Genomic DNA, 25693 nt, shown 5'->3' on the forward strand with positions numbered 1-25693 from the left:
AAGCAACCCAAGTGCCCATTGACTGATGATTGGATAAAGAAGATGTGATATATACACACACACACACACACACACACACACACACACAATGGAATACTACTCAGCCATAAAAAAGACAAAATCGTCCCATTTGCAACAGCATGGATAGACCTTGAGGGTATTATATTAAGCAAAATAAGCCAGACAGAGAAAGACAAACACCGTATGATTTCACTCATATGTGGAAGAGAAACAAACACATGGATAAAGAGAACAGATTAGTGGTTACAAGAGGTGAAAGGGGTAGGGGGATGGGCAAAAGGGGTAAGGGGCACACACGCATGGTGACGGATAAAAACTAGACTATTTGTGGTGAGCATGAAGCAGTCTATACAGAAACTGATAAATAATAATGTACACCTGAAATTTAACAGTTATAAATCAATATGACCTCAATAAAATAAAATAAAAGAATGATGCAATGAACAAGACAGCTTCGGAGTCCAATAAACTTATATACTGCAAAAAAAATTATATGTCTAACAACATGGGAAAATGTATATTTTATAAAACTTAAGGGGAAAAGTCAGAATGTAAAACAATATATTGTCGAATCCCAGACATTTGCCTGGCAAAAAATCTGGAAAGAATAAATTTGTCTCTAGGTTATACTTTTATTTTTTCAAAATCGTGTGCAATAAACACATATGAATTCTATAATCATCTTAAAGCTGAAGTTAACTATCCTAATTGAAGGGGGACAGTAATTTTCTCTTGGAAAGGGATTGCACTTCAGGCTGAAATTACCTTCCTCTTGAAAATGTGCCCACAAGTCCATGAGAGGCAAAGCGGCCCAGCAGAAAATGCCTGGGTTCCCAAGCGTGACGCCTCCCTGCCCGCAGTTTCCTCAGGATACGGATACGGACACCCACCTTACAGGAGGTTTCTAAGAATTACATGAGAAGAGGAGCCTGGCCAGGTGCTCAACATAAGACAGAGCCCCGCTCCCTGGTCCTGGAGTTAAAACATACCGGGTCTGTTTTCCCAAATCAGAGTACCGACTGAATTCACATCTTTGTGTGTGCCTGAATCCAAGCTGAAGTTGCTTATCCTGCTGCTTCGAGAGCCAAGGGCGGTATCTGCTGCTCCTTGTGGGACGGTGGCTCCTTGCCAGGCGGGGTCGTAGGACTGATACTTCCTCCGAGGGCAGAGGCGACCCCCAGTCGCACCCCGGCAGCGGCCGCTGTGCAGCCGGGAGACGGGCGGCGCCCGGAGAGGGCGGCCGGCCCCTCCGCCGCTTCCAACCCGCGGGCCGCGAGGACCGTCGGACACCGCGCAGCAGCGGACGGAGGCCCAGGCGGCCTTCTGAGCTTAGCGGGGAGGGGAAAGGCGTGGGCACCGGGGCGGATTCAGCCCCTGCTGCTGGAGGAGAGAAGTCAGGCAGACCCTTCCGCGCACCCCTGAGGCAAAGGTGTGAGCGAGGGGAATCCTTTCTGTCTGCAGAGAAGCTCAGCCTCCGTGGACCCTCGGGTCAAAAGTGCTCTTGAACTCTGCCTTTTTATCCTTTTTGATGTCTGCAGGGGAAAAGGAGGTGGTAGACCGGACCTGAAAGCCCCACAATCTAAGGATTTTCTACTTGCTTAGTGAATGCCTTTCTAAATCCTAGTTGCAATCTTGAATAAAAGGTTTCACCGTTTTTTTTATCGCAGAAGGCTTAGTGTGACAGATGGAGGGCGGTGCTCTATTTTATGAATAATTTAAAATACAGAAAAGTGAAGGATTCATATTACATGAAATTACTGTGTTAGATATGCCTTTCTTCACTACCTCTCACCAAGTGAGAACACAGAGTATCAGAATGTTGTCATTTGCTAATCAACTGCCCAAGGTCAAGGAATTAGCTGATCCAATGAAAAACAAAACAAAGATGAAAAGCTAGACTGACACAAAATTCCTCTTTTTAAAAAATAGACTTTGGGCTGGCCTGTGGCTTAGCAGTTAAGTGCGCATGCTCCGCTACTGGCCGCCGGTTCCGATTCCCGGCGCCCACCAACGCACCGCGACTCCGGCCATGCTGGGGCCGCGTTCCACATACAGCAACTGGAAGGATGTGCAGCTATGACAGACAACTATCTACTGGGGCTTTGGAGGAAAGAAAAATAAATAAAATTATAAAAATTAAATAAAAAATAGACTATTTTTATGGAGCAGTGTTAAGTGTACAGTAGAATTGAGCAGAAAGTACAGAGATTCCCCATATACTTCTTTTTTGTGTGTGTGTGAGGAAGATCAGCCCTGAGCTAACATCCATGCTAATCCTCCTCTTTTTGCTGAGGAAGACCGGCTCTGAGCTAACATCTATTGCCAATCCTCCCCCTTTTTTTTTCCCCCAAAGCCCCAGTAGATACTTGTATGTCATAGTCGCACAGCCTTCTAGTTGCTGTATGTGGGACACGGTCTCAGCACAGCGGGAGAAGCAGTGCTTCGGTGCGTGCCCGGGATCCGAACCCAGGCCGCCAGTAGCGGAGCCTGCACACTTAACCGCTAAGCTACGGGGCTGGCACCCCCATATACTTCTCATCTGTTCCCCGACACAGTGCCTCCCTCACCATCACATTTGTTACTATGATGAGCCCACATCAACACATCATTATCCAGCAAAGTCCATAATTTATCTTACAGTTCACTCTTGGTGTAAGGGTAATTTTGGCCTCATAGAATGAGTTAGTAAGTATTCCCTGTGCTTCTATTTTCCGAAAGAGATTTTAGACAACTGGTATTGACAAGACGTTCTCACATATTGAGGTATATGTGATAACTATTCAGGTTCAAAACTGATTCGGCTTGAACTAAAAAGCCTGCCTTATGGCCTATCAAATATACATTGTACATCTGCTTAACCCTTAAAGTAAAAACTGCACTATCTTAAGATAAGAATGCATACTTCCCCTTCTACACCCTATTGGCAACACCCTATTGGCAACACCCTATTGGTAACACCCAGGTTTGTCCCTTTCCTGACATCACGGACACTTTGACCTGCTAATTTGCAATTGAATACCTCTTTGAAACTTTGATGAAAATGTATCCTGAGTGTGTTTAATGTAGGTTCTTTGTTCTAAAAAGACATAAGACTATATTAAAAACCATGCTTCTCTAGAACGCTTTCTAAGGCCTACCTGGGTTATAATCCTCACTCTGGCTCAAGTAAACTCACCTTAGTTCTCTTATCTATAGAATGGTTATTGGTTATTTTGCATGGAGAGTATAATTTCTTCCTGAATTGTTTGGTAAAATTCACCTTTATGTGGCAGGATAAAGTGAAGGAAATCCTTCAGAAAGAACAATACTTAATTAAAATTAAAAACTTCTGCTCTGTTTAAGATACTACTAAGAGAATAAAAAGACAAGCAACAGACTTAGAGAAAATATTTGCAAAAGACATTTCTGACAAAGGATTTGTATACAAAATATACAAAGTTATACAAACAACTCTTAAAACTCAATGTTAAAACAACTCAATTTTATTTTTTTAATTTTTTTTAGTTTTTTATTTTTATTTTTCTGAGGAAGATTAGCCCTGAGCTAACATCTATTGCCAATCCTTCTCTTTTTGCAGAGGAAAATTGGCCCTGAGCTAACATCTGTGCCCATCTTCCTCTATTTTGTACATGGGATGCTGCCACAGCGTGGCTTGATGAGCGGTGTATAGGTCTGCACCTGGGATCTGAACCTGCGAACCTTGGGCCGCAGAAGCAAAGCACATGAACTTAACCACTACACCACCGGGCCAGCCTCTAACTCAATTTTAAAATGAGCAAAATAATTGATATGCTAAGATAGGAGAGGAAATAGAATCTAAAAAATGCACAATTAAAACCACAAAAAGCTGAAAAGAGTGGAAAACAAAAACAGGAATAAAGAACAAGGACAATAAATAGAAAACAGTAACAAATATGGCAGATATTAATCCAACTATATCAGTAATCACCTTAACATTAGTGGTCAAAGTATGCCAATTAAAAGCAGAGTTTGTCAGAGTAGATTAAAAAAACAACACCTAACAATATGTTGTCTACAAGAAGCCTATTTTAAATATAAAGATATATATAGTTTAAAAGTAAAGGGATGGAGGGCCGGCTCCGTGGCTTGGCGGTTAAGTGCGTGCGCTCTGATGCTGGCGGCCCGGGTTCGGATCCTGGGCGCGCCCCAGGGCACCGCTTCTCCGTCCAACGCGAGGCCGAGTCCCACGTGCAGCAACTAGAAGGATGTGAACCTATGACGTACAGCTATCTACTGGGGCTTTGGGGGGAAAAAATGAATAAATAAAATCTTTAAAAAAAAAAAAAAGTAAAGGGATGGAGAAAGATATACCATGATAAAACTAATTAAAAGAAAGCTGGAGTAGCTATATTAAATAGAGATGACTTCAGAGCAAGGAAATTATACAAGGATAAAGAGGAACATATATATATGATAAAGGGCTCAATTCTCCAAGAAGCCATAACAATCCTTAACATGTATGTATCTAACAAAATATGTGAGGCTAAACTGATGGAACTAGGAGAGAGAGATGAATCCACTACAGTCATTATAGTTGGAGACTTCAACATCCCTCTATCAGAAATGGACTGATCTAGCAGACAGAAAATAAGTAAGGACATAGTTGAACTCAACAGCACCATCAATCAACTGGATATACTTGATATCTGTAGACTAGTTCACCCAATAGCAGCAGAATACGCATTATTCTCAAGCTCATATGGAACATTCACCAAGATAGACCCCTGTTCCAGGCCATAAAACATACTTTAACAAATTTAAAAGAATAGAAATCATACAATGTATGTTCTCAGACCACAATGGAATTGAACTAGCAATCACCAGAAAGATAGCTAGATAATCCCAAAATACTTAGAGATTAAACAACACACTTCTAAATAGGTCAAAGAAGAAATCTCAAGAGAAATTAAATGATAGTTTGAACTAGATGAAAATGAAAACACAACTTAAAAGTTGTGGGATGCAGTTGTGGGGAATCAGAATTGGCCACCTCAAAATATGTCTCTTTACCTTGATTATTTTCTGAAAGACACTTTGACCCCCCCCCCACTAACTGCCTAAAAGAATTTAAGATAACAGGCCTGTCCCCAGGACAGGCCATCACCATAGATAACTCTGGGTATGGATAGACTGGGAGGGTCCTTGCTAAGCCCATTCTTATCAAAGTTCTGTTTACCAAACATTTACATTTGTAAGGGAAATTTCCATTTGTAAAGGTATTTCCCATTCTGTATGGAAGAAGGAGGGATGACCTCATCTCTAGAAACTTATCCATGTGGAAGGCAAGGCCTTAAATCTGCATAACAACCTTACTCTTGTTTACTGTGCTTTTCCAGTAGTCTTCCATAACTGACTCCCCCCTACTCCCAACATCCTTCTTTGTCTTTAGCTGAAGAGGGTATTTAAGATGAGAACCTCTGCCATTTTGTCAAGTTACCCACTTTTTCTTGGTCTCTCCCATGTATACATGTTATAAAGCGTGTTTGATTTTCTCCTGCTATTCAGTCTCATGTCAATTTAATTTGTAGCCCAGCCAGAAAGGATCCAGAGTGGGTAGAAGATAGTCTTCTTTCCCTACACAGTGAAAACAGTGCTTAGAAGGAAATATATAGCATTAAATGCATATATTAGAAAAGAAGATCTAAAATCAATCATCTAAGTCTCCACCTTAGGAAACTAGAAAAAGAAAAGCAAATTAAATCTAAAGTAAGCAGAAGGAAAAAATAATAAAAATTAGAGCAGAAATCAATGAAATTGAAAATAGGAAATCAATAGATGGAATCAATAGAGAAAATCAATAAAACCAAAAGCTGATTCTTTGAAAAAAATCAATAAAATTAATAAACCTCTAGTCGGGCTAACTAAGAAAAAAAGAGAGAAGACAAGCTATTAATATCAGAAATGAAAAGCGATATCACTACAGATTCCATGGAGTTTATAAAGATAATAAAGGAATACTATGAACAAGTCTATGTTCACAAGTCTAATAATTTAGATCAAATAGACCAATTCCTTAAAAGATACAATCTGCCAAAACTCACACAAGAATAAACAGACAAATTGAATAGGCCTACCTGTATATCTATTAAAGAAATTGAATCAATAATTAATAACTTTGGAAAACAGCACCAGGCCCAGATGTGTTCACCAGTGAATTCTAACAAACATTTAAGGGAGAAATTATGCCAATTTTCTACAATATCTTCAAGAAAATAGAAGCAGAGGGAAAAAACTTCCTAACTCATTCTATGAGGCTAGCGTTGCCCTAATACCAAAAACAAAGACATTGCAAGCAAACTACAGAACTATTTCTCATGAATGTAGAGGCAAAAATCCTCAAGAAAATATTAGCAAATCTAATCAAACAAAATTCCTCTCTAAAGATTATTAATACTATCCATTTCAGATTAAGGATTAGAGAATGAGGATTAAATACATAACACATTCGTGTTATTATACATTTCCTGGGTGCGCCAATAGCACTGTAATCCTATCTGTCCAGACATGATTAACATTAACAGTTGTAATTAACGCCATAGAGTTGGGTCCAAGAGTTAACCCATTCATTCGATCTGGGATGGACTAGGTCTGGTACTTTTTTTCAATCTTGGGCACAGACCACAGCACCTAGCGTTATAATCAATGTCTATTACGTTTGATGGATGATTGAACTGAGATTTGTTCAGGCAATTTAAAGATCCCAATCAAAGAAGGGGCACTCCCAGCTGGTTTGCATGCCTGGAATAATATGTCCAGCCACAGAGCCAGGCTACAGTGACGGGAACGCTTTAGGCGTTTATTCAATTTATTTCATTAGCTCTAAAACTACAGCAAACATTCAGGTCAAGTGTTTGTGTGAAGCCTTGAAGCAGCATGTCTCAGGTCAGAGATTTTTAAACTGTGGGTCATTAAATTACATGGATTACAACCAACGTTTTAAAAACTAATTTAGCCTTAAAAATATCAAAGTGCTGCTCACGTAGCAATGGTAAATGCTGTTTTGTCAACCTTTTGTTTCAAATTTTTTATGTATGTATTGGGTCACGTTGTAAAAGTGACTAATGTTTACGAGTCACGGTTAAAAACGTTTCCCAGCCGCTGAGACACGGGGTCCGGATTGGGAGTTTAGCAGGGCAAGGCGCAAGGAGCGCGCCTGAGAAGGAAGCACGGTCGGCGCTTGACTCGTTCAAGGTGCGCTCACACGACTTAGAGAGCGGGTTGGTGGAACCGTGAAGGTCCCGCCCACAACACCTCCCCCACCAATGGACGTGCGGCTGGGGCGGGGCGGGGCGGGGCGGGGCGAGCCTCGCGGGGCGCCTCAAGCAGCGGCTGCGTGGCCACCCTCGAAGACGAGCCTTGCGACGGCGCGGCCGAGTGTGCAGAACCGCACCGGAGCGACGTCGGACGCGCCGGATCTTCTTCGCCGAACCATGTCTGGGCGAGAAGCAGGCGCTAACGCCTCTCCCTGGGTCGTTGCTTCCCGGCAAACCTCGACAGCGTCCCGAGCTCCGGAAAGGAGGCCGGCAGAGGAGCCGAGTCGAAGAGGGCAGGGGGCGAGTAGGGGCGGCGGAGGTGGCAGCTGGAGGGACTCCTCTGGCCGCCAGCAGTCTGTGGCCGCTGGTCCCCGGGAACCGCCGCTCTGCTTTGGCCTGAAGAAGGACTGGGTTGGCGCGGTGATCGGTGAGAGCAAGGGGATGGGTGTGCGGGGTGGGGCGGGAGGACGGGTGGGGCCACAGGCGACACCTGCGGAAGGGCGTCCCCGCCGCACTCTCCTCGCCTGCAGTCAGCGGCCCCCTAGTGAGACTCAGATCTCCCCCTGCGATATTTCTAATACCTTCTGGTGCTGGAAAGATGTTGTTTAATGCACCGTTTGATATTTTAAAGAAACGACGTTTTGGGAGAGCAACTCTTAGAAAACTTAAGAAATCTTTGGAATGCAAGATCAGGCCTTTGACAGCTTGCCCCAAAATGAACAACAAAGCAGTTGCTGAAATCAGTCTGTTTGAGCACCGTTTAGAGTCCTAAACCGAAGGTGAGAAGGTGTAGGATATTACTGAAGGGCTGCTCAGAGCAATGGCTGTATCCTGCACTTAGTTTCTTTAACTTGAATATGATTTACATGCTGAAAAACAGAATCTTTTTTCTTAGTATATCTTGAGTCTTACAAATTCATGTTTGAAAAGCATTTAGAAATGGTTGGAATTTAGATTTGCTCCATTTATTACCATTAAGTCTGAATTCCAACATTTTGCCCATTAGGTGTAGGAGCTAATATTTTGCTTTACCCCCTTTTTAACCTGTTTTGAAAAAATGAACAGATTTTGTAGGCTGCTGTTAAATAGAGCAATGTAAGACTGATTGCTAGACCAGGCAGAGATTCATTGACTTTTCAGGGAGGCTCAAAGATCTAAAGAGTGTTGCTCCATAAACTAAAGCCACTAGGTTTGCAATAAAAATCACTTAAGCTTTCAACACTTATTGAGCACTTGTGAAGTGCAAGCACTGTGCTAGAGAGCACCGCTTGATGTTGGTTCTGGATCCAGTTTTGTTTTGGTTGTGGTACACAACATAAATTTACACATAATTTTAAGAGTACAGTACAGTATTGTTAACTGTAAGAACAATGTTGTGTAGTAGATCTCTTAGAACATTTTCATCTTACATGACTGAACCTACCCCTTGAACAGCTTCCTTCCCCCTTCCCTGGCAACCACCATACTACTTAGTTTCTATAAGTTTGATTATATTAGATGCCTCATAGAAGTAAAATCATATACTTCCTTTTGTGACTGGCTTATTTCACTTAGCATAATGTCCTCAAGGTTCATCCATGTTGTCACAAATGGCAGAATTTTCTTTTTTAAGGCTAAAAACTTCCATTATCTGTGTATACCACATTTTCGTCATTCAATCATCTGCTGACAGACATTTAGGTTGTTTCTACCTCTTAGCTAGTGAATAATGCTGAAATGAACACGGGAGTGCAAATATCTTTTTGAGATCCTGATTTTGATTCATTTGCGTAAATGCCCAGAAGTGGGATTGCTGGATCATATGGTATTTCTATTTTTAATTTTTTGAGGAACCTCCATATTGTTTTCTACAGTGGCTGCACCAGTTTACACCCACACTGCACAAGAGTTCCTTTTTCTCCACATCCTCGCCAACACTTGTTACCTCTTGTCTTTTTGATGATGGCCATTGTAACAGGTCTGAGGTGATACCTCATTGTGGTTTTGATTTGCATTTCCCTGATGATTTCAGCATCTTTTGTTGTTGTTGTTTGTTTGGGTTTTTTCTTTGAGGAAGATTGACCCTGTGCTAAGATCTGTTGCCAATCTTCCTCTTTTTTCTCCCCAAAGCCCCAGTGTATCATAGTTGTAGAGTTGTAGCTCTTATATGTGGGACGCCGCCTCACCATAGCTTGATGAGTGGTGAGTATGTCCGCACCCAGGATCCGAACCGGTGAACCCTGGACCACCGAAGCAGAATGCGAGAACTTAACCGCTATGCCACCAGGCTGGCCCCTCAGCATCTTTCATATATTACCTGTTGGACATTTGTATGTCTTCTTTAGAGAAATGTCTATCCAAGACCTTTGACCATTTTTAATTGGAATGTTTTTTTGTTGAGTTGTAGTGTGCAAGGGTTCCACTTTCTCCACATCCTTGCCAACACTTTGGATCCAGTTAGTTTTTGCTTGAGCTAATGATGAATCCTTAGTATCTATCTCTGGGAAAGGAGCCTCCCACCACCCACCAAAATTTGGAATAGAGAGCTCTTGCTTCCCTTTTTCCAAACTGGAAGTGATTACTGGACCCTAGGAGCCTTTGTTTAGATGATTTGGGGAAGAACTAGAGAAGTTTCTTTGAGGAAAATATGTAAATCCCCTTTGTTAATTTCAACTTGATTTTTTTTTAATCCCTTTGTTTTTAAAAATAGGTCATGGTGGATCAAAAATAAGAGACATCCAAAGTACAACAAACACCAAAATACAGGTAAATGATTTGTGTTCTTAAATTCTAAAAGAGCAAAGTTCATTCCTAACTCTAGTTTCTGCTCGGTTTTTAATATATTATGGTAACTTAGATACGTTGCCAAAGTTCTTCATACTGCCGTTCTTTCTAAGAACTCACTTAAGCTGTGGTCCATTCCAGGTCTAGGTTTTTTGACTCATGAAGGTAAAAATCTTTAGAGATAATCTCCACTGAAGAATGAGATCTCTGGGGAATATTCATCATGCACTTCCTAGCGTTAATCCCTCAAACCTTGAGCTGCTCCTGTGTCCCCATCTCAGTAAGCAGCAACATCATTCACCAACTTCCCAAGCCAGAAATCTCAGATGACTTCCCTCTTCTTCTCTCACAACGCACCCATCACTGATTCTGTCTATGTCCTGTATTTCTCAAGGGGAATCACATCATTTGGGGCAATCCTCCTTCCAGGCTTGTCCTCCTCTAACCATTCTGCACTGTGGCCAGAGCAGTCTTTCCAAAACACAAATCATATGTTCATGACTTTTTCCTGCACAAAAGCCTTCCATAATATTTCAGACACTGATTGATAGCAATACCATATTTATTTTATACTTTTGTCCTATTTGAAGTTGAATGATTGTTGAGGGAGGAATGGGGAAGGGAATCCAGTCTCACCTATGTTTCCCCTTGTATCTAGATAATAAAAGGGTATCCTGAAGCAGAAGTCAAAATTTTTGGCAGCAAGGTGATGCAGACAAAAGCAAAAGCAGTGATAGATAATCTTGTTAAAAAACAAGAAAATTACAATTCAGAACCCAGAGTTGGTGAGTAACTTTTGCCCACTAAAGCCCTGTAAAATTTTTAAAATTTCATTCAGTGTTATAATCCATATTATAGCTGATACTTTTTCTGATAACAAAGCTTTAGGTTGCCATCATTAAGTCTAGTCTAGAATTTTTTTTCTCACATTAAACTTTTTTCCTCACATTAAAACACTTAATTTCTGTGGTTAAACCTAGCAGTTTTACTTTTAGCCACAGATGAGTGAAAAAAACAAACCAACCTTTTAATACACTTCACCATTAATGGTAGACCAGGGGATTAGTCATGGTCTCCTGTCTCCATGGCCTCTTCCCTGGAACATGACTGACTTTGAAAACTGCCTACTTATTTGGTATTTTAAAAATCTCAGATCTGCTTGGACTAGAGAAAAGCCATTATTGAAGCATTTCCAGAAGCAACAAGGAAGTAAAAAGAAGAGTCTTAGGTTCAGACGGCAGCATTACCTCTTAGTGTTTCTTGGAAAGGAATCTCTAAGAAGCCTCGAAGATGCTATTTCTTCATTTGTTAACCTGGGGTAATGTCTGCCTCACAGGAGTATTGTAGAGATTAAGTGATATGTGTGATTTATTAGCAGACACTAGGCTCTCGTGCTATTTAACTTCTCTTTTCCAGTATATTAAGTTTTTTTCCAATTCATAAGTCTGAAGTAGATAACTGACAAAAAGTATGACCAGAATTGTCATGGTATGGTAGTACTAAAACCCTAAATTTTATATTTAGCATTATTGTCTGGTTATTAAAACACAAAATAGTAAAATGGTTCTGGGGTTTTTGTACTGGTAGGATTTGTTTTGAAACTAATTTGGTAAAAATATTTTTAACAGATATCATTGCATTCCCACCTTCTGTTGGAGGAGATGTAAGGGCAACTGTCAGTATTGTTACAGAAGATCAGCCATTCATTGATTGGGATCAAATTCGAGAAGAAGGTTTGAAATGGGAAAAAGAAAAGTGGGCAGGTTAGTGCTGCACCCTGACATTTACATGTGGTGTTGGTGTTTCTCTTAATCAAGGTTTTTATCCTCTATAAAATGTGTTACTTTGGTAATGAAATCTATATGAAAAATGATAGTAAAATCTGAAATGCTGCAATTAGTCCCTAGGGCATGATAGTTTCTATTTTGTCTGTGTTGTGATTTATGCTATAAATGGAAAATGAAAATATTAAGCTTATCTATACCTTGTCTTATTTGAGGTAACTCACTGCAAAAGTTTAATAAAATAGAAAGAAAATCATGCCCAAGGGGAAAATGAAAAGAATAAACATGCCAACCATAACGTGTTAACATTGTTGCTGTGATTGAGCAAAAGGTCATCTTGGAGCATCTTGGCTGACAAGGGCAAAATAAAAGGGAAAAACATTTAATGAGGGCATACAGTTCTTTTTTGTTTTTTTGGTGAGGAAGATTGTTCCTGAGCTAACATCTGTTGCCAATCTTCCTCTTTTTGCTTGAGGAAGATTCAGCCTGAGCTAACATCCATGCCAATCTTCCCCTATTTTTTATGTGGGTCCCTGCCACAGCATGGCTGACAAGTGGTGTAGGTCCACGCCTGGGATCCATACCTGTGAACCTGGGCCACCAAAGTGGAGCATGACAAACTTAACCACTGTGCCATGGGGCCAGACCCAGGGCATACAGTTCTTGAGAAGAGATGGGTTTTTGAAATTTGTTTAATTTTAAATGAAATTCTCACTTGGAATTATATATGGAGTATAATGTTTCACATTATATTCACCAGATTTCAGGGTAAATTCAGGCAGTAATTTTGGCTATCAGAATGAGGCAGCAATACAACATCATTTATTTAAAAAAAAAGCTATATTAACAATGATTAATTCAACTATAGTGGTCAGCTCATCTGCTTGTGAAGTTGCCACCTCAGCAATCTATGTGTTGGTGAGATTTGGGATGGGAGGCCAGAAAAAGGATTTAAGTTTGGAGGAGGTATGATAGACATTTAAGAAAGAAAATAAAATAGTTTCAGGGGGCAGAATAAGGATAAATATTTTATTCCTAAACAGTAATGGGATAGACCTTCAAAGAAAAGATAAAATCAATGTACTATATTTGAGAGGAGATTCATCCACTGTGATGATTGTATGTCTTATAAAGCATGGCTTATTTTATTTTATATTTAATTATTAAAGATCTCTTTTTTGGGTGAAAAGTGTAATTGAAAGACAAACTAAAAAGGGAAATTTCTTAGAGATTGGCCTAAGCCTGGCTGGCAAAGTGTAGAATGACTGTCTAAAGGTGTATGTATGCAAGGTGAACTTAATATATATTTTAGTTTGATTTCTGTTACTTTGAATAAGTATCAGTGAAATGTAAATTCTCATTATTTGTCAAAGTTTGAATTTTCATCTTTGTCCCAGATTTACCTCTAATTAAGAAAAACTTTTACATGGAGTCAGAAACAACAAGTTCAATGTCACAAGTGCAAGTAGACAATTGGAGGTGGGTTGTTTTATTACTTTAAGTGAGTATTTGTATAGTTAGCTTATTAAATTAACTCATTAGGCTAAGAATTGACATGATTGCATTTGAAGACTACACCTTCCATATTCAAATGAAAATGTGGTTACGTCCTACATGATATATATTTTAGAGCATTGCTATCCAATAAAACTTTCTGCAAAGATGGAAAATGGGCCATATTTTTGTCTAATAGAGTAGTCACAATAGTCAATAGCTATCAAACACTTAAAACATGGCTAGTATAATTGAGGAACTGAATTTTTAACTTAAAATTGTAAATTTAAAAAGACACTTGTGGTTAGTGCCTGCTGTATTGGACAGCAGTTTTAGAGAATTATTTTTAAAACTTGAAAATAATAACATGATTTGATAGCTGCATATTAGAATAATTTCTTACTCTTCCATCCTTATTCTCTGGAATTAAAGGTCCTAATGGCAGCATTTTTTTCTATTAAAGTCTGTTATAAAACTAGGATGGTATGGTATAGCAGAAAGAGCAGTTATTCTGGGGTTTCTGTGGGGTCAGACCTTGGACAAGTAACTAATGATGATCACCTGTCAAATGAGAAGTCCACGTCACAGGCTTGTTGTGGATTAATTAAGGAAATATGTGTGGCACATTGTAGGCCTTCAAGTGTTTGCCAAATCTGATTTTTGAATCATGAAGCATATAATTTTCAGGCTCTATTCTTAACCTTTCCATGAAACTGTCATTGGCCCATTCACACATACAATGTGATTTTTTTTTTTCCTTCTCTCTGCAACTATCTGGTAAGAGAAAGATGGGCTCACTTCTTTTCTTCGTTATTGCATTTCACTCTAACTTTACTAACAGTCTTGTTTTAATCACTTGCCGTTGAATTTGTAGATATGACCTGAACTTATACTGGAAAGAATTTCTTGCTCGGGGAGTCCAGTGACCAAAGCCACTAATCCTTGTTCCATTTCTCCTTAAAGAAAGGAAAATTATAATATGATGTGTGATGACTTGAAAGATGGTGAGAAGCGCCCTATCCCCAATCCTACATGTAAATTTGAGGATGCCTTTCAATGTTATCCCGAAGTTATGGAAAACATTAAAAAGGCAGGTTTTCAAAAGCCAACACCAATTCAGGTATGCTTTCTTTAACTCTCTTATTTCACTGACCATTTTTCCCCCCAAAAACAGGATCTCATTGTTAGAAGTTAAATCACCAGGAAGCAACTGTCTCCTGTGACCACGCCCTTGGCACCTCCTTCACCACCAGTGCCTAGCACTCAAAACATGTTTGTTGAGGGCCGGCCCCGTGGCTTAGCGGTTAAGTGGCGCGCTCCGGTCCTGGCGGCCCGGGTTCTGATCCCGGGCGCGCACCGATGCACCACTTCTCCGGCCATGCTGAGGCCACGCCCCACATACAGCAACTAGAAGGATGTGCAACTATGACATACAACTATCTACTGGGGCTTTGGGGGAGAAAAAAAAACATGTCTGTTGAAAGAAATTTCAGGCTGGGAGAGGAGGGACACTTGGCAAAAAGAAACGTAGTATTTATTTTAATGTTTATCATTCTGTTTCAGTCACAGGCGTGGCCAATAGTCCTACAAGGAATAGATCTTATAGGAGTAGCCCAAACCGGGACAGGGAAGACACTGTCCTACCTAATGCCTGGATTTATTCATCTGGACTCTCAACCAGTGTAAGAATTCTACAGCTGGATTCTCTTGATAGGGGTTTAGTAGCTATAGATACCAAAAATACAGTTCAAGTTTCTTTTATCTAGTGCATTGGGCAAAAGGTAATGCCTAGTGTCAGGGAACTACGCTTATACTGTGCTGCTGAAAGTATAAGTTGACAACACGTTTTTAGGAAGGAATAGGTAGTATCTACCAAAAGTCTTAATAGTGAAACATTGGAAACAGATGGTTTAAATGATCATGTACAGTACAGGATGCTATTCTGTGAGAGAATATTTGACACAGGAAAGCACTGGCCATGTTAAATGAAAAGGCCGGTATCTGGGCCCTTGGATCTTTTTGTTTGGCTGTTTTTCTATATTTCTCCACTTTTTATGGTGGATGTATGTGATTTGACACTCATTGCTACATATCTTGAAAGCACTGAATAAATGTGCCTTTTTATCTGAGACAGATACTTTAATATCATCTGTTTTCTCTACAAAGAGCTAGAGAAAAAAGGAATGGACCTGGCATGTTAGTCCTCACACCCACTCGAGAATTAGCTCTTCAAGTGGAAGCTGAATGTTCTAAGTATTCTTATAAAGGTCTTAAAAGGTAAGTCATTTCTTTGGCTATTCTTGTATCAGTATTTTAAACTTTTGTAGCTTTATACATTCTCCCCATTATTTTTCACACATTTTGAGAATCTGAAATGGCTCAGCATTGGTCAGCTAATACTCCTGATCCAAATCAATGGTAGCCAGAGCGCTGGGGTCAAGTACTAATGATACCAACATGGCTCTCTAGGACACACCTGTAAGTTGATGGGTGTGGGTAGTTCTCAGAAAGGGACAAATTACTACCAAAGGGATCTGATACTCTTTTTTATTTATATACCTTTTATTTTGTTATTTTATACCCAAAATGCTTAGGTTGGTTGGGATTTTGAGTTGTGATGGGATATTCCTTGTCTGAACATGGACCTCTGTCTTTTTTTTCTAAGTGTTTGTGTATATGGTGGTGGAGATAGAAATGGACAAATAAAAGATCTGACAAAAGGTGTAGATATCATTATTGCAACTCCAGGAAGATTGAATGATCTGCAAATGAATAACTTTGTGAACCTGAAAAGTGTAACCTACTTGGTAATCATGGAGTCGGGGTGTGGGATACTAGGAGGAAGAACTCAACTTTTAAAAAACCCATTTTTAGACTGGCTGTCCATTTTATAATGGTTTTAAATCCTAGGAATTTTTTCCATTCCCTGTAGTACATTAAAATAAGGATTTTTAGGATAATTCTATTTTAATGTTTTTTATAAATGTGGGAAAATGTAGATAATTACAAAAGAAAATAAAAAGTCCACATGGATATTTTAGACATTTAAATTTTTTTCGTTAAATAGGTTTAGAAACTATTAGTTAGCCAACTTAAAAAAAAAATCAAATCAATCTGTGTTACAACTACAGGTAGCTTATTTTCTCCTAGAGAAATTAAAATAGTGACTTAGGTAATAGGGGGAATGAGAAAAAAATTACCTTTTAGTATTATAAAGAGAGAGCATACATATTAGCTACCTTCCATATCCAATCTAGCCACAACCATTTTCAATGCAGGTATTAGACGAAGCCGACAAGATGCTGGACATGGGATTTGAACCCCAGATAATGAAGATTTTGTTGGATGTGCGCCCAGACAGGCAGACTATTATGACAAGGTAGGTATATGGCTGACTGCTAGTCTGCAAAACAGAAACCAGTGGACTGGAATCCATTCTTTTTGGTTGATTTCCCCACAGGATTTTAGAGCCTTACTTGAGGGTATTTTGAGATCCTTAGGTGAAAGATCATGTCATCACTTAGTTTAGCAACTCACTGTAACAGTGTAATATGGCTCTTGGGTTTCCTCAGTGACAGGTGGAGATTTCTATAAAGCATGTACAGAGGACTCCTGGAGGGGAGAATGCTTCATAGTGGGCCTCACATTTAATAAGTGATCACCCGGCCTTAGAGGTAGATATTTGGTTACTGAATACTTTTTTTGCCCAAGATAAAACTGAGGAAATAGTGATTGGTGTTTAAATGCAGAATGAGGGCCGGCCCCGTGGCTTAGCGGTTGAGTGCGCGTGCTCCGCTGCTGGCGGCCCGGGTTCGGATCCCGGGCACGCACCAACGCGCCACTTCTCCGGCCATGCTGAGGCCATGTCCCACATACAGCAGCTAGAAGGATGTGCAGCTGTGACATACAACTATCTACTGGGGCTTTAAGGGGAAAAAAATAAATAAATAAAATTCTTAAATGCAGAATGATCTCTAGACCATTTTCTCCTGGGCTTATATCCTTTGTGTCATTAGCATTAAAAAAGAATAGTGTATAATTGAGGAAATATACTAAATTTCCTCACTACATTTTCTTACTAATTTTCCCATCATTGTAATTACTGTGAAAGTACAAAAGGTGGTTATTTTCATAATATATATGGTTGAAGAAACGTGACTTTACATAGCCTTTCATTAGTAAACTTAAAATGTTTTTTATATAAGCACTTGGTTTTGCCTGCTTATAATGTATGAAAAATACTAGGTTTTCTTGTTTTTTGTCTTTTATAAAGGTCAAGAGAAAACTAATCTAACACTTGAATTCATTTTACCTTTCCATAGATTAGAATTTAAGATACAGGTCTCTTTCACCTTTAAATGTATACACCTATTTATTAAACTTATTTAAAGGTTTCATCTAGTAGCTTCACTATAGTTAAGCAATTCTTTGTGTCTGTAAAATCTGCCTTATTGAAAAGCACTAAATTTGTCTTTCATAGGTAATTTGGTTCAAAGCATTCTTAAAAAAAATTCGTAATGTTTGATTTATAATAAGTTCTTTTTCTTCCTTTGGTGAGGAAGATTGTCCCCGAGCTAACATCTATGCCAGTCTTCCTCTGTTTTGCATGTGGGATGCCACCACAGCATGGCTTGATGAGCACTGTGTAGGTCCGTGCCCGGGATCTGAACTCACAAACCCCATGCTGCTGAAGCGGAATGCATGAACTTAACCACAATACCACTGGGCCAGCCCCTGATTTATAATACATCTTTAATATTTGTGTATCATGTTTTATTTCCAGTGCAACGTGGCCATATTCTGTCCGTCGACTTGCGCAATCTTATTTGAAAGAGCCAATGATTGTATATGTTGGGACTCTGGATCTAGTTGTAAGCTTGTTTTTTATTACTATTATTAAAAATATTTCTTAATTATGGAAGTTTTAATTACTTTGTGTTTTGGCATGTCTACTCTGCTCCCTAATTTTAGAGAAAATCCTAGATGCATATGATTTTATCCATAAGTACTTTAGTTTATATGTCTAAAAGACTAATCTTTAACTACAGTACTAGTATCACTCATCTAAAATTTTAATAATACCATCAAATATCCAGTCAGTGTTCCTATTTTCCTGACATCCCATTTCTTTTTTTAAAGGAGGATTTTTATTGATTGTAATGATATTCAGCTCAGGCTCTTTTTTGTGTGTGTGTGAGGAAGATTAGCCCTGACCTAACATCTGTCACCAATCCTCCTGTTTTTTTTGCTGAGGAAGACTGGCCCTGGGCTAACATCCATGCCCATCTTCCTCCACTTTATATGGGATGCGCCACAGCATAGGGCGACAAGTGGTGCATTCGGATCCACGCCCTGGATCCAAACCCCAGGCCACCTCAGTGGAGCACGCACATTTAACTGCTGTGCCCCTGGGCCGGCCTCCCCCTGCTGCTTTTTTTTTTTGTGAGGAAGATCAGCCCTGAGCTAACATCCATGCCAGCCCTCCTTTTTGCTGAGGAAGACTGGCCCTGGGCTAACATCCGTGCCCATCTTCCTCCACTTGATATGCGACACTGCCACAGCATGGCTTGACAAGCGGTGGGTCAGTGCACACCCGGGATCCAAACCTGCGAACCCTGACATCCTATTTTTATTAACCCTGTTAGAATCAGGTTCTAAACGAGGTCTACATATGTGCATATATGTAAGTCTGATGTTCTCTTTTTGTGAAGGTAAGACTGATCGATGGGTTCAGATGTTGTTAGTAATTACACAGTTTATAATTAAAGATCTCCATTATATTTCTCCTCCATTATAAAGTTCTCTGGCTTTCCACTTAGTAATTCAAATTGGCCTTTCAAATTTTTTTTTTTTAATTTTATTTATTTATTTTTTCCCCCAAAGCCCCAGCAGATAGTTGTAGGTCACAGCTGCACATCCTTCTAGTTGCTGTATGTGGGACTCGGCCTCAGCATGGTCAGAGAAGCGGTGCGTCAGTGCGCACCCGGGATCCGAACCCCGGGCCGCCAGCAGCGGAGCGCGCGCACTTAACCACTAAGCCACCGGGCCAGCCTGGCCTTTCAAATTAATCATTAATGAAAATTGACTTTTTACTTAATCACTAGTAACTAATAATAATTGGTCATTGCCTAGGCTCTTTTCATTAGATTTCACAAATGCCATGATAAATGCTTGATTCTTTCTTTTCATTAAATGCTATTAAAGTCTATTTTATCTCTGATCAAACAATGGTACCAATGATATTTTGAAACTTGGCATTAAATTGTCAAAATACTCACTGAATGGAAACTCTTATGTCATAAGCTGATCATCTTCCTTCGTTGTAAGGGCTATACCCAAACTTCATGATGATAGTTTTTATAAGCTTGGCCTCACCCCATGGTTACTTCTTTTCCTCCAATGGTAACCAATTGCTTTCAACACACTACCAAGCATCCAGGAGTTCCCAACTTAGCTTGGGTGAATAAGTGATTAAAAGTGAAAGGCTGCGCTACAAATCTTTAAGTAGAAATAGGTAATTTTGTGAGGACTTGCCTGTTTACCTCTTAGCAGTTTATTAAGACAATAACCAATGATAGAAATAAGATGTATTTCAAGCCAGTGTTTGAGGTTTGCCCATCAATGTTGATGTACTATGATCTTTGAATCCTTTAGGCTGTAAGTACCGTGAAGCAGAATATAATTGTCACCACAGAAGAAGAGAAACGATCTCATATCCAAACTTTCCTAGAGAGCATGTCTCCCAAAGACAAAGTCATAGTGTTTGTCAGCAGAAAAGCTGTGTAAGGATTTTTTTCTTTTACATTTTTAATCATCAGTCAAATTGATTTGTTTAGCATTATTTCTATTGGTATACTAATTTCAAATGGGGGTATATGTCTTACACAGTACATCATTTCAGACTTTTGCTAATAAAAGTAAAACTAGTGAATTAATGGTGTAATAGAATAAGCACTAAGATTACTGACTTTATCTTTTGCTTCAGTGCTGATCACTTATCAAGTGACCTGATTCTCCAGCATATATCAGTCGAGTCTCTGCATGGCAACAGGGAGCAGAGTGATCGAGAGAGAGCATTAGAAAACTTTAAAACAGGTACATTTATATAATTAATATTTGTTGTAGTTTAAAAGCATACAGTGCCTGGGCTTGGCTCAGTGATAGCACCTTTTCATGGAACCCGTTTCTAAGATCTGTCCTCAGCTTGCAGATCCCAAAACTATACTTATTAGAGCTCTAAATATTATTAATCAGACTCTCAGAACTATCCAGACTCAAAAAGCTAATATTTAAACCTAGATATCAAGGTAATTTGCAATGGAGAATATTTCTGTTAACTTACGTGAAAGGCATATATCTTTGTGACATGGTTCAGATGATTCAGGGACCATTTGCTGAACCATGGTATCTATTGTGTTGTAACTTGCCAGCAGTTAAAAAGAAAGACTATAAATATCTCTTTCCCATTTTCATTATCTTAAGTGTTTTAATATAAAAAGCGATAATAGTGGGCCGGCCCCGTGGCTTAGTGGTTAAGTGTGCGCGCTCTGCTACTGGCGGCCTGGGTTCGGATCCCGGGCGCGCACCGACGCACCACTTCTCCGGCCATGCTGAGGCCACGTCCCACATACAGCAACTAGAAGGATGTGCAACTATGGCATACAACTATCTACTGGGGCTTTGGGGGAAAAAGAGGAGGAGGATTGGCAATAGATGTTAGCTCAGAGCTGGTCTTAGCAAAAAGAGGAGGATTAGCATGGATGTTAGCTCAGGGCTGATCTTCCTCACCAAAAAAAAAAAATAAAAGCAATAATAGTTCACTTGATTAGGTATCAGGGGAAAATATACTTTTCAGATATGCCTTGGGTTGGTTTAATGCCAGAATGTGTCTGTATTCTTTTTGGCTTTACTCTTTAGGTAAAGTGAGAATACTGATTGCTACTGACTTAGCATCTCGAGGTCTCGATGTACATGATGTCACACATGTCTATAATTATGATTTTCCCCGGAACATCGAAGAATATGTGCACAGAGTAGGACGCACTGGAAGGGCAGGGTAAGTCAGCATAGTCTACTCCTGAAAGAAGCCAGCCCTGGCTCCTCAACACTCCCCTCAGAGGCTGCTCTTACCTGGAAAGCTGTTTTGTTCTCTTGCCTGCAAACTGTCTGTGGCGCCCCAGAACCTGCTTTGCTACTTTATCCCTGTCCAGTTGGCCTGTTCTAGATTCAACCACACCCCTCTATGATTAGCTGCGTGTAACTGTTTCCAGTTCCACTCTTTGCTTTATAGTGTCACAACAGTGAGCTGTGTCCTGTGGTTACTCTGTGGTCCAACTGGGCATGTGTAAGAGGACTTCTTTTCCTGCTGAGAGCACTACTGTCATAAGCTCCCTATGACATGCTATTTAAACAACTGCTGATTATTTAGATTCCAAATTGCTGTTTGAATGATGCTAAATCTTAATACATAACACCTATTTGGGCTTGTGAAAGAGTTGAGGTTTTGCTACTGTTGTTTTTATTCTGTTTTGCTAACTGAATCATGAATACAAATTATAACTCAAATTACATGAGTTCTTCTCCCCCTTAAAGGAGAACTGGAGTGTCAATTACCCTTATCACTAGAAATGATTGGAGAATTGCCAATGAATTAATAAATATTCTGGAAAGAGCAAATCAGGTGAGAATATGCAACTCATTAGAAGTCTACCTTGTATCCCTTTTCTGACGTTCAAATAATTTCATTTTGGGGCCAGCCGGGTGGCATAGCGGTTAAGTTCACGTGCTCTGGTCCAGCGGCCTGGGCTTCACAGGTTTGGATCCCGGGCACAGACCGACACACTATTTATCAAGCCATGCTGTGGTGGCATCCCATGTACAAAATAGAGGAAGATGGGCACAGGTGTTAGCTCAGGGCTAATCTTCCTCAGCAAAAAGAGAAGGATTGGCAATGGATGTTAGCTCAGAGCTAGTCTTCCTCACCAAAAATAGAAAAAGAAAAAACAATTTCATTTATTCCAAGTACTGGGGCTTAACTGCTTATCAGGAAAGACAGATATTAAATAAGTAAGTAAACATGTTGTGAGGGCTGTAGCCATGGTAAGGTAAGGAGCTACAATATCATCTAATTAGGGAACCTAATCTAATGGGGATGAGCATCAATGAAAACCTTGCTGAAGAAGAAACCAGTGGGGTTGGAGGTTGGAAGAGATGTTGAAGAATGGGATAAGTGTTCCAGCAAGGGAACATACTCAGGCCCAGAGGTGAGAAAGAACATATAGTAAGTGGTACCATGTAAGGCATGTTAAGGTTAAGGGCACTGGGAAGCAACTGAAGGGGCTATGCAAGCAGGGGAGTAGCATAATGATGGGGGTTTTTAAGATCAGTCTGGTTTTATAGCTTGAAGATAGCTTCAGGGTTTAATATGCAAGGAGACACATTTCATTCTGTTTGAAAGATGTCATGTAATCAATTGTGGAGATCTTTGAAATGATTTGGAGGCATTTTAGCATATTGTAGAAAAACTGTTATACTGAAAGAAAAATCTCAATAACACATTTAATGGTTTCAGAGTATCCCAGAGGATCTTGTGTCAATGGCTGAAAGATACAAGGCAAATAAACTGAAAAAAGAAATGGAAAAAAAAATGGGAAGACCCCAAGGAAAACCCAAGAAGTTTTATTATTAATGTCTATGTTGAAGTGGTACCACCTACTTACAGGAGGTAAAATTTGAATAACACATGGACTTTCAAATGCCTGTTGTCTTTAACTAGGCTTTGTTAGTGTGTTGCAATCAGCATTATCTCTAAGTCATTAACATAATAAATTATTAGATATTATTCTTTACCTCTTACCTAAATTCCAGTTAATATATTTTATTTAGAGTTAGAAGTATTAATTCAGAGTTGAGAAAATAAACTTTAAGTTGTACAGAAGGATCATTAAGAGTGTAATGGAGTTGGTGGAGGTATAAATTGGTATAATCTCTTCTGAGAAATTTGGTAATGTATCAATTATAAATACATATACCTTTTGATCCAGCAATTCCTCTTCTAGGAATATATTCTATAAATATGTCTGCATATACAAGTAAAGATTTATTAGAGCAATATTTGTAGTAGGAAAAGACTAAACTAAATGTCCAGTAGGGGACCATGTGAATAAACTGGAGAAAATACTTTTGCAAATCATATATCTGATAAGGGATTAATACCTACAATATAGAGAATTCCTAAAACCAAACAGAAACAAACAACCAGATTAAAAAATGGGGGGGCCGACCCGGTGGCGCAGCAGTTAAGTGTGCGCTCTCCACTTCAGTGGCCCGGGGTTTGGACCCTGGGCATGCACCAATGCACCTCTTGTCAAGCCATGCTGTGGCGGCATGGGCATGGGTGTTAGCTCAGGACCAATCTTCCTCGGCAAAAAGAGGAGGATTGGCAAAGATGTTAGCTCAGGGCTGATCTTCCTCACCAAAAAAAAAAAATGGGCAAAGGACTTGAATAGACATTTCTCCAAATGGCCAATAAACATATGAAAAGATGCTCTACCTCACTAATCACTAGCTAAATGCAAATCAGAACCACAATGAGATTACCTAACATCCATTAGGATGACTACTACAGAATGGCTATTATCAAATAAACAGAAAATAAGTGTTGGCAAGGATGTGGAGAAATTGGAACCCTTTTGCACTATTGATGGGAATGTAAAATGGTGCGTCCACTATGCAAAATATGGCACTTCCTCAAAAAATTAAAAATATAATCCAGCAATTCCACGTCTGGGCATATATCCAAAAGAATTGAAAGCAGGGTCCCTAAGAGACATTTGTACACCCATGTTCATAGCAGCTTTATTCATAATAGCCAAAAGGTAGAGGAACGCAGGTGCCACGTGAATGAATGGATAAACAAAGTGCTACGTAAACAGGAAATCCTGACACACACTAAAACATGGATGAACCTTGAAGACATGATGCTGAGTAAAATAAGCCAGTCACAAAAGGACATACTGTATGATTCCACTTACGTGACACACCTAGAGTAATCAACTCAGAAACAAAGTAAAATGGTGGTTGCCAGGAGCTAGTAGGAGGGGGAAATGAGATATTTAATGGGTATGGAGTTTCAGTTCTGCACAATGAAAAAGTTCTGGAGATTAGTGTTAGAAGAATGAATATACTTAGTAATATTGAACTTACTTAATACTACTTAAAAATGCTTAGGATGGTAAATTTTGTTATGTGTAGTTTATCACAGTTAAAAATTTTTGAAAAGATTTGGGAACAGCAATTTACATTTTTTCCTACTTATTTTTCAGAATTCAAGATTTTTTTAGAGATGTAACTATTTAAGATATATGGAAGTATTGGAAACATGCTGGCAGTATGAAGAAACTTGACTGATTCTTAACAATAATAGTGTTTAAAAATGCAGAATTCAATATTTTATATTTTAATAAAATCAAAAGTATTTAAACGAGTTGAAATTTTTTTCACGGATATTAAGGAATGTAGCATTAAAATTTTTTTCACTTTTAATTAAAAAAAAAATTTTGTGTCCTGTAATGTTGCTGTATTGAGGTCAGTCTTTAAAGGGTTTAAGGTTTGTTCAGATGTTGTCAAGGCAGTGACAAAGATACTGTTAACAAAATAAATTTTTTTCTATGATAAAAAGACAAGCTGATCTCTGTCTTTCTGAATAGCTCTTTAATTTTGTGTTTGTTAAATAGTATTTTATTTGGGGGTACTTTTCTTAAGTGATTACACTTTACCTACTTTGAAATGAAACAGTAAAAGGATTTCATGGGACCAAAATATGCAACAGCTGTTTCTTACATTTTAGCCTATAGCTGCAGACTAAAATAAATCCTAGGAAAATAATTTCTTTTCCATGAAAGCTTCTTTGATTAACCACATTCCCCAACTTCCCCTTACAGTTTTGTGTAGTTTTTTGCTCCATACATGATAGTTACTTGTATGTATTACCATTTAGTGTTTACAGAGGTATTTATATTTGTATAGTTAGGCCGTAATCACCTCATCTTATATTATTCATTCATGCAATAATAGTTTCCTGGTATTAGTGATAAGATTGGTAAGATAGCAGAAAGGAAATAAGAGTAAAAGAAGAAATTAATGAATAAGAAAATAGAGAGTTCAGTAAAAACCAACAGTTGATTCCTCAGTAAGACCATGAAACAAAGTTCTGGTGAGACTGAGTGGGGAGGGGACAGCGCTCCCTGCTCTGACTACCTGAGGGATACAAGAGGATAAAATTATAAGAACACTGTGCAACATGATGTCCACAAATAGGAATTCACAAGTCTGACTATATTTTCCTAAATTACCAAA

General features: G+C 39.2%; 1 protein-coding gene across 1 annotated transcript; it reads left to right on the top strand.

The window, feature by feature from the left end:
* Nucleotides 1-7391: 7391 nt before the first annotated feature.
* DDX43 (DEAD-box helicase 43) lies at nt 7392-24843 on the top strand. The gene is made up of 17 exons (XM_004422034.3): nt 7392-7722; nt 9985-10040; nt 10717-10843; nt 11687-11821; nt 13240-13321; nt 14300-14456; nt 14900-15018; nt 15503-15613; nt 16002-16143; nt 16615-16715; nt 18120-18207; nt 19991-20118; nt 20322-20431; nt 21254-21392; nt 21929-22016; nt 22908-23060; nt 24661-24843. The coding sequence occupies exons 1-16, from the start codon at nt 7473-7475 to the stop codon at nt 23022-23024; spliced, it is 1950 nt and encodes a 649-aa protein (XP_004422091.2). The 5' UTR covers nt 7392-7472; the 3' UTR covers nt 23025-23060; nt 24661-24843.
* Nucleotides 24844-25693: the final 850 nt, after the last annotated feature.

Source organism: Ceratotherium simum, chromosome 19 (assembly GCF_057802395.1).
Source record: "Ceratotherium simum simum isolate JZ-2026a chromosome 19, ASM5780239v1, whole genome shotgun sequence".
Classification (NCBI taxonomy): domain Eukaryota; kingdom Metazoa; phylum Chordata; class Mammalia; order Perissodactyla; family Rhinocerotidae; genus Ceratotherium; species Ceratotherium simum.